Below are 10192 nucleotides of genomic sequence, written 5' to 3' on the forward strand. Positions count from 1 at the left end.
GATGCCTGGTAGGCTACTTTGGTGTTATAGTGGAGCTGTGCTGAATATGAGCAGCTGAGAAATAAAATATAAGAACACTTATTTCAACTACTGTTTGAGGAGCATGCTCTCGTTGCGTGACAGGTGATGTTACGCCCAAACTCTGTATGCCATGGGCTCTCCAAACCTGTTCCTGCAGCTACCCAGTGCTTAATTTAGGAAACCAAGTGAAATATGTTCGGGAACATCGATAGTAACAAGTTTTCGCAACGAAAAATATCACTAAACTGTTGACAGCCCCTCTGCACGCTCGAGAAAGGAATAAAGGAGAGAGAGGAGGAGATGGAAACGCACGGTGGTGAGATATTCTGTATAGCTAAAAGTTATGTCCCACCCAATTAATTATGAAAATATTGAAAAATCCCTATTACTAGGCTATTCAAAATCAAATACAAATTCACAATAATTGTAGGCTACCTGTAAGCCGCCCTGCATGATCAATGAACCAACAGCATCGCCTAGGGATATACGTTCTCTCCAAGACTCATGGATATACATTTTGGAGCGTAGCATAAGGTACCCAGTCCATCCAGTATGCATAATAATACAGTCCACACTCAAAGACTATTAGGCCTACTCTAATTGTTTAATTTTGGAGTATATGCAAGACCAATTATGTACCAAAGACATCTTAAATCAGTTTTGTTTTATGTTTCACTGCCATGCATAATATGTGGTAGGCTATGTATTGAATAAGGAACAATCATAATTTGAATTCCGTTTTTTTTTTCGGGCTTGGGCTCATAAGCCTACGCATAAGCTCTAATATATGTATGGGTGTTTTGAATTAATCACGTTAGAAAGCGCTGTCCATTCCGTTGTGTTAGGCTTTGAAACAACATCCACAATGATCATGTTTTACACTCAGTTTCAACCTGCTGTTGAACTTCTTTCTTCAAATTGATCATCACAGTGAGGTGAGTTTTAAAAGCAGGATGCTGTTTTGAAGATAAGTGTTTGATGTAATTATCGATTGCATTTGCATTGATGTCAGAGTGGTTAGAGGGACAGTAGAGCCCTGAGTACCAGGCCATTAGGACCTGATGGTCGTTAGCAAGTTGGGTACTACCAAAGCTTGTCCAGAGTGCATAAAAGGAGATTACCATGACTCAACGGTCACGTGGAATTTTACAGCGGTCATGACTCATGACTGCCGGTGTGGCGGTAATAAGGTCACCACAACAGCCCTAGCCATAACACAAATGTTTTCTCAACAACGGGTTTTGGTCAAAGGCTGCACTGAAATCTAACAGTACAGCTCCCACAATCGTCTTATTATCAATTTCTTTCAACCAATCATCAGTCATTTGTGTCAGTGCAGTACATGTTGAGTGCCCTTCTCTATATGCATGCTGAAAGTCTGTTGTTAATTTGTTAACAGAGAAAAAGCATTGGATTAAGTCAAACACAAAGAGTGGGCAGCGAGCTGACAGGTCTGCTGTTAGAACCAGTAAAGGCCGCTTTACTGCTTTAGCGGAATTACTTTGGCTTCCCTCCAGGTCTGAGGACAAAGACTTTCATCTCGGCTCAGATTAAAAAATGATAGATAGGAGTGGCAATAGAGTCAGCTACCATCCTCAGTAGTTTTCCATCTATGTTGTCAATGCCAGGAGGTTTGTCATTATTGATCAATAACAATCCTTTTTCCACCTCTCCCACACTAACATTACAAAATTCAAACTTACAATGCTTTTCTTTCATGATTTGTTTTTTTATGCATTAATACGATGGCTCACTGTTCGTTGTTGGCATTTCCTGGCTAAGTTTGCCCACTTTGCAAATTAAGTAATCATAAAAATAATTGACAACATCAAATGGTTTTGTGAGGAATAAGCAGTTGAATTCATCTTTCTGCCCATAATTTCATTTAAAGTACTCCAAAGTTTTTTTTCCATCATACTTTATATGATTGTTCTCAGCTTCATAATACGGTTTCTTCTTCTTTTTGTTGAGTTTAGTCACATAATTTCTCAATTTGCGGTAAATCAGCCAGTCAGATGTGCAGCCAGGCCCATCTGTTTCAACCACACAGTTGTTGAATTCCTCATCAATCCATGGAACCTAAACAGTTCTAACAGTCAGTTTCTTAACATGTTTATCAATTTCATAAATTCATCAAGTGCAGAGTCTGGATGCTCCTTATTAATCACATCAGACCAACAAATATTTGTTATATCATTATTATTATAAGAGTCACAGCAAAATATTTTCTAAGCTCTCTTATACACTATTTTACGCCCAGCTTTTGGAACTTTGGCTTTCCTGGATATAGCCACTATATTGTGATCACTGCATCCAATGGGTACGGATACAGTTTTAGAACAAAGTTCTACAGTAGGAGTAACAATTTGATCAATACATGTGGATGATCTTGTTCCTGTAGAGTTTGTAAACACCCTGGTAGGTCGATTAATAACCTGAACCAGATTACAGACACTGGTTACAGTGAGAAGCTTCCTCTTGAGCGGACAGCTTGATGAAAACCAGTCAATATTCAGGTCCCTCTCTGTTTACATCACATACACTATCAAGCATTTTATACACATTATTTAAATACTGACTGTTAGCACTTGGTGGCCTATAGCAACAACCCAAAATAATAGGCATTAGATGAGGCAGGTGAACCTTCAACCACAACACTTCAATTAAACTTGACATGATATTTTCTTTAAGCATTACAGGGATATGGCTCTGAGTAAATGCAGCAACACCTCCCCCATAAGTATTCCTGTCTATTCTTTAGATGTTACAGTGCATTCGGAAAGTATTCAGACCCATTGACTTTTTCAACATTTTGTTACGTTACAGCCTTATTCTAAAATTGATTAAATAAATGTTTTTCTTCATCAATCTATACACAATATCCCATAATGACTAAGTAAAAACAAGTTTTTAGAAATTTTTGCAAATGTATTAAAGGTAAAAAACAAATAACTTATTAAGTATTCATACCCTTTGCTATGAGACTCAAATTTGAGCTCAGGTGCATCCTGTTTCCATTGATCATCCTTGGGATGTTTCTATAACTTGATTGGAGTCCACCTGTGGTAAATTCAATTGATTGGACATGATTTGGAAAGCACACACCTGTCTATATAAGGTCCCACAGTTGACAGTGCATGTCAGAGTAAGAACCAAGCCATGAGGTCGAAGGAATTGTCCTTAGAGCTCCGAGACAGGATTGTGTCTAGGCACAGATCTGGGGAAAGGTACCAAAACATTTCTGCAGCATTGAAGGTCCCCAAGAACACAGTGGCCTCCATCATTCTTAAATGGAAGAAGTTTGGAACCACCAAGACTCTTCCTAGAGCTGGCCGCCTGGCCAAACTGAGCAATCGGGGGAAAAGGGCCTTGGTCAGGGAGGTGACCAAGAACCCGATGGTCACTCTGACAGAGCTCCAGAGTTCCTCTGTGGTGATGGGATAACCTTCCAGAAGGACAACCATCTCTGCAGCACTCCACCAATCAGGCCTTTATGGTAGAGTGGCAAGACGGAAGCCACTCCTCAGTAAAAGGCACATGACAGCCTGCTTGGAGTTTGCCAAAAGGCACCTAAAGGACTCTGACCATGAGAAACAAGATTCTCTGGTCTGATGAAACCAAGATTGAACTCTTTGGCCTGAATGCCAAGTGTCACGACTGGAGGAAACCTTGCACCATCCCTATGGTGAAGTATGGTGGTGGCAGCATCATGCTGTGGGGATGTTTTTCAGCAGCAGAGACTGGGAGACTAGTCTGGATCGAGGGAAAGATTAATGGAGTACAGCGAGATCCTTGATGAAAACCTGCTCCAGAACGGTCAGGACCTCAGACTGGGGCGAAGGTTCACCTGCCAACAGGACCACAACCCTAAGCACACAGCCAAGACAATGCAGGAGTGGCTTCGGGACAAGTCTCTGAATGTTGAACCCGATCGAACATCTCTGGAGAGACCTGCAGATAGCTGTGCAGCAACGCTCCCCATCCAACCTGACAGAGCTTGAGTGGACCTGCAGAGAAGAATGGAAGACACTCCCCAAGTACAGCTGTGCCAAGCTTGTAGCGTCATACCCAACACGACTCAAGGCTGTAATCGCTGCCAAAGGTGCTTCAACAAATTACTTATGTAAATGTGATATTTCTGTTTAAAAATATATATAATAATAACAAAAATGTCTAAAAACCTGTTTTTGCTTCGTCATTATGGGGTATTGTGTGTAGATTGATGAGGGGGGAAAAAACAATTTCATCAATTTTAGAATAACATGTGGAAAAAGTCAAGGGGTCGAATGTACTGTATATTAATACGGGCTATTTTCAGAGATAGATACAATATTTAAAATAACAATCAAATCAAGAGAAAAAAATAACATTCAGCAGTCCATTAATCAGTTGGTGTGTGTAAGTTTGTGTGTGCGTAGGGGTTGAACTACGAACCCATAGGCCTGGCTCTCTCATCCCTTCCAGGCTTTTGGGAGGGAGGGTGGACAATAAGCCTGTCATAGCGATGTCCCCACATGCTCTGGCTGCTTTCATGGCTGGGATAGGTTCTTCCCTCTTCTGGCGCACAGCTTCAGGATTGTCCTCGTTGAGGAAGATGTACAGTTGAAGTCGGAAGTTTACATACACCTTAGCCAAGTACATTTAAACTCAGTTTTTCACAATTCCTGACATTTAATCCTAGTAAAAATTCCCTGTCTTAGGTCAGTTAGGATAATCACTTTATTTTAAGAATGTGAAATGTCAGAATAATAGTAAAGATAATTATTTATTTCAGCTTTTATATCTTTCATCACATTCCCAGTGGGTCAGAAGTTTACATACACTCAATTAGTATTTGGTAGCATTGCCTTTAAATTGTTTAACTTGGGTCAAACATTTCGGGTAGCCTTCCACAAGCTTCCCACAATAAGTTGGGTGAATTTTGGCCCATTCCTCCTGACAGAGCTGGTGTAACTGAGTCAGGTTTGTAGGCCTCCTTGCTCGCACACGCTTTTTCATTTCTGCCCACAAATGTTCTATAGGATTGAGGTCAGGGCTTTGTGATGGCCACTCCAATACCTTGACTTTGTTGTCCTTAAGCCATTTTGCCAAGTGCACCAGTCCCTCCTGTAGCAAAGCACCCCCACAGCATGATGCTGCCACCCCCATGCTTCACGGTTGGGATGGTGTTCTTCGGCTTGCAAGCCTTCCCCTTTTTCCTCAAACATAATTCAAACATGGTCATTATGGCCAAACAGTTCTATTTTTATTTCATCAGACCAAAAAGTACAATCTTTGTCCCCATGTGCAGTTGCAAACTGTAGTCTGTTTTTTTTATGGCGGTTTTGGAGCAGTGGCTTCTTCCTTGCTGAGCGGCCTTTTAGGTTATGTCGATATAGGACTCGTTTTACTGTGAATATAGATACTTTTGTACCTGTTTCCTCCAGCATCTTCACAAGGTCCTTTGCTGTTGTTCTGGGATTGATTTGCACTTTTCGCACCAAAGTATGTTCATCTCTAGGAGACAGAACACGTCTCCTTCCTGAACGGTATGACGGCTGCGTGGTCCCATGGTGTTTATACTTGCGTACTATTGTTTGTACAGATGAACGTGGTACCTTCAGGCGTTTGGAAATTGCTCCCAAGGATGAACCAGACTTGTGGAGGTCTAAAACTTTTTCTGAGGTCTTGGCTGATTTCTTTTGATTTTCCCATGATGTCAAGCAAAGAGGCACTGAGTTTAAAGGTAGGCCTTGAGATACATCCACAGGTACACCTCCAATTGACTCAAATGATGTCAATTAGCCTCAGAAGCTTCTAAAGCCATGACATCATTTTCTGCAATTTTCCAAGCAGTTTAAAGGCACAGTGAACTTAGTGTATGTAAACTTCTGACCCACTGGAATTGTGATCCAGTGAATTATAAGTGAAATAATCTGTCTGTAAAGAATTGTTGGAAAAATTACTTGTGTCATGCACAAAGTACAGTGGGGAAAAAAAGTATTTAGTCAGCCACCAATTGTGCAAGTTCTCCCACTTAAAAAGATGAGAGAGGCCTGTAATTTTCATCATAGGTACACGTCAACTATGACAGACAAATTGAGAAAAAAAAATCCAGAAAATCACATTGTAGGATTTTTTTGAATTTATTTGCAAATTATGGTGGAAAATAAGTATTTGGTCACCTACAAACAAGCAAGATTTCTGGCTCTCACAGACCTGTAACTTCTTCTATAAGAGGCTCCTCTGTCCTCCACTCGTTACCTGTATTAATGGCACCTGTTTGAACTTGTTATCAGTATAAAAGACACCTGTCCACAACCTCAAACAGTCACACTCCAAACTCCACTATGGCCAAGACCAAAGAGCTGTCAAAGGACACCAGAAACAAAATTGTAGACCTGCACCAGGCTGGGAAGACTGAATCTGCAATAGGTAAGCAGCTTGGTTTGAAGAAATCAACTGTGGGTGCAATTATTAGGAAATGGAAGACATACAAGACCACTGATAATCTCCCTCAATCTGGGGCTCCACGCAATATCTCACCCCGTGGGGTCAAAATGATCACAAGAACGGTGAGCAAAAATCCCAGAACCACACGGGGGGACCTAGTGAATGACCTGCAGAGAGCTGGGACCAAAGAAACAAAGCCTACCATCAGTAACACACTACGCCGCCAGGGACTCAAATCCTGCAGTGCCAGACGTGTCCCCCTGCTTAAGACAGTACATGTCCAGGCCCGTCTGAAGTTTGCTAGAGTGCATTTGGATGATCCAGAAGAGGATTGGGAGAATGTCATATGGTCAGATGAAACCAAAATATAACTTTTTGGTAAAAACTCAACTCGTCGTGTTTGGAGGACAAAGAATGCTGAGTTGCATCCAAAGAACACCATACCTACTGTGAAGCATGGGGGTGGGAAACATCATGCTTTGGGGCTGTTTTTCTGCAAAGGGACCAGGACGACTGATCCGTGTAAAGGAAAGAATGAATGGGGCCATGTATCGTGAGATTTTGAGTGAAATCCTCCTTCCATCAGCAAGGGCATTGAAGATTAAACGTGGCTGGGTCTTTCAGCATGACAATGATCCCAAACACACCGCCCGGGCAACGAAGGAGTGGCTTCGTAAGAAGCATTTCAAGGTCCTGGAGCGGCCTAGCCAGTCTCCAGATCTCAACCCCATAGAAAATCTTTGGAGGGAGTTAAAAGTCTGTGTTGCCCAGCGACAGCCCCAAAACATCACTGCTCTAGAGGAGATCTGCATGGAGGAATGGGCCAAAATACCAGCAACAGTGTGTGAAAACCTTGTGAAGACTTACAGAAAACGTTTGACCTGTGTCATTGCCAACAAAGGGTATATAACAAAGTATTGAGAAACTTTTGTTATTGACCAAATACTTATTTTCCACCATAATTTGCAAATAAATTCATAAAAAATCCTACAATGTGATTTTCTGGAAAACAAAATCTCAATTTGTCTGTCATAGTTGACGTGTACCTATGATGAAAATTACAGGCCTCTCTCATCTTTTTAAGTGGGAGAACTTGCACAATTGGTGGCTGACTAAATACTTTTTTCCCCACTGTAGATGTCCTAACCGACTTGCCAAAACTCTAGTTTGTTAACAAGAAATGTGTGGAGTGGTTGAAAAACAAGTTTTATTGACTCCAACCTAAGTGTACGTAAACTTCCGACTTCAACTATACGTTCCTCTCAAGTTCTTGGCTCTTTCCAGAACAGCTACCTTGTCCTTGAATCTCAGGAACTTGACCACTATCGGCCTGGGCCTGTCACCTGGGCCGGTGATGGGTTTTCCAGTCCTGTGGGCACGCTCCACCTCAATCTTGCTGTGGTCCATCTTCAGTTTCTCCGAGATAATTTCCCTCACTTTTTCCTCAGACTCCGTCCAGGTCTCAATTGGAGATTCTGCAATTCCGTCCACAACAATTGTTCCGCCTTGATTGTCCCTCAAGATATTCTGATTTGTTATCATGGATTCACATACAGAACTGTTGTCTTCTCTCAGTGAATTACAGATTGCTGTCATCTTGCCGTTCTTCTGTTTAAACTCATCGAGCTGACCCTGGGAGAACTGCAAACTGTTCTTCAGATCCTGGACCTCTCTGGTCAGGTCGTCCATTATTTTATTAGTTGACTCCACCAGTATTTGGGTAACACTTGAAGCCATTGTCTTGTTGTAACAACTGTTTGTAGAACTCTTTTTGTTTGTTTAAAAAATCCTTCACCTGTGATAGAGAGACACCACTGTCCTCAACGGTACTCCCACTGGCTTTGGTCTTTGTCACTCCTCGCAGTTCCAGACAAGGCAGGTCGCAAGGAATATGGAAACAGCAACAAACATCAGGGATCTAGACAGCCACAAGCCGGCGACAATCCGCGATCCCAGCCACAAAGGCTAACCGCATCGCGGACTGCGTTCAAGCCCTCAAGGAAACCCTGCTAGCTTGATAGGCAGCTCGTAGCCAGGTTAGCTGCTACGTCAAGCAGCTCCTCAGACCCTTGGTCAGCAGGATCCCCGGACAGATAGCAGCGGACACAGCAACTGATGCCAACCGCATCACAGGATCCAAACTCAAAAAGGTTGTAACCAAACTTGTTTAATTGAACACTTTTTCCAGTGACTTTCAAAACTTTCCAAAACAACAAACCAAGCTCTCCCTCGTTTGGCGTTCAACAGGAAGTTGTATTCGGACAAGCACGCAAAATACAACAGCTGGAGGGATATACTGTATCACGAAATTTGAACACCAATACTGAAACATGGAGAAAGAGTCGGGACCGGTATGTTCGCAATCTGAAAAAGGTGAGGGAGACGAGAAGTGGGGCTGCTGCTGGTGTGTGTCCCACAACTGGATTGGCTTCGTGTTTACGTGAAAGATCGTCAGACAGACACCAATACGCCAGATAAGGTATGTACTCTTGTCATGCAGCCAAGTCCGTTTGTACAGTGTGTGTCTTTGTGATCTTATGTTTAGGAGACCTAGTTAGAACATGTGAAATCAGCTCTTTTCTGGATGGGAGAAATTGTGAGTGGAAAATATTCAGTGCCTGTGTTGTTATCATAATGATTAGCAGGGCTAGTTCAAACATCTGACACACAGGCACTGTGGTGTGTGTCCTAATTAGATTGAGATGTTTATGAAATCAGTTCTTTTGAGTAAGCATTTGAACTCAAAAGGAGCCCATGGAGATGTTTTATGATTTGCTTGCAATGTATTCTAATGTGTTCGCCATCTGCTTGTAGGTGTTGGAGGGGGGTGGTGTTTTGGACGGTTTATCACCTCCCCGGCTTGGTTCATCACCTCCCCGGCCATTTTCCCCAACGCCCAGGCCACTCTCACCAACACTTAATTCACCGTCCAGGCACACCCTTGCTCTCTGCCCTGCAACTCCATCAACCTCCGCCCCATCTCCCCGACCCAGCTCCAGTGGCGGGAAGAGGAAGACAGCTGAGGATCCTTTGGACACTGACATTATGCAACGGGTGGATGAGTTAAAGAAACGGCAGCAGGGTCCAGCAAAGGCCGTCTACGACGGCATAGTACCATGGGTGGCGTCTGTTCCTTCTGATCAATGCCTCCCGTTTGTCAGGGACATGACGATGTACTTTCACAGGACCATCGATCAGTACTGTGTCCGCTCCGTCCACTCTCGAGTGAGACAGAGCCCTCGGTCTCACCCCAAAAACTGGTGTTGTGTGCTGTTTTCTTATTCACACGTTAAGATGGGGTCTAATTTACTGGGGGGAACATGTTTTTTTTATATTTCCTTATTTTCTCATTCATTCATTAATTGACTTGTGTTTACTTTGTGTTTTTTCTCTTATTTCCCCTTTCATCACACTTTTCACCTGTGTATTACATTGCGCTATCTTCCTCTTGTGATATTTCCTCTTATGATTGTAAATACATTTCTAAAAGGTCTGCAAATGTCTTTGTCTGGTTATTTGTAGTTATGGCAGAAAATATTACTGTTCTGAATCAGTCACTCAGTAAACCTGCACTGCTTTGTACATGAGCTACTGTATGTTGATTAGGTAAATGACTTGAGGGTCTAGCCTTATTGTCTACAGCTGGACAGCCATTCATTGAAAGGCCATTACACATAACACAAGGTTAGGTAAATGTCTTGTGGGTCTAGCCTCCCAAAAATATATGGCAAACTAAAGG

At 42.4% G+C, this 10192-nt stretch overlaps 1 protein-coding gene across 2 annotated transcripts in view; it reads left to right on the forward strand.

The window, feature by feature from the left end:
* LOC121541431 (netrin-G2) overlaps positions 1-10192 on the forward strand; it is a 158661-nt gene that overhangs the window by 140304 nt on the left and 8165 nt on the right. Inside the window, exon 9 of one of the 2 annotated variants that reach the window (XM_041850431.2) lies at positions 9268-10146. The exons of the other annotated variant lie outside the window; for it this stretch is intronic. Coding sequence (XP_041706365.1) covers positions 9268-9374 — 107 coding nt within the window. The 3' untranslated portion in view covers positions 9375-10146. Of the gene's footprint in view, positions 1-9267; positions 10147-10192 lie in introns of those variants that run through there. 2 annotated transcript variants of the gene reach the window in all.

Source organism: Coregonus clupeaformis, chromosome 27, assembly GCF_020615455.1.
Source record: "Coregonus clupeaformis isolate EN_2021a chromosome 27, ASM2061545v1, whole genome shotgun sequence".
Lineage (NCBI taxonomy): Eukaryota > Metazoa > Chordata > Actinopteri > Salmoniformes > Salmonidae > Coregonus > Coregonus clupeaformis.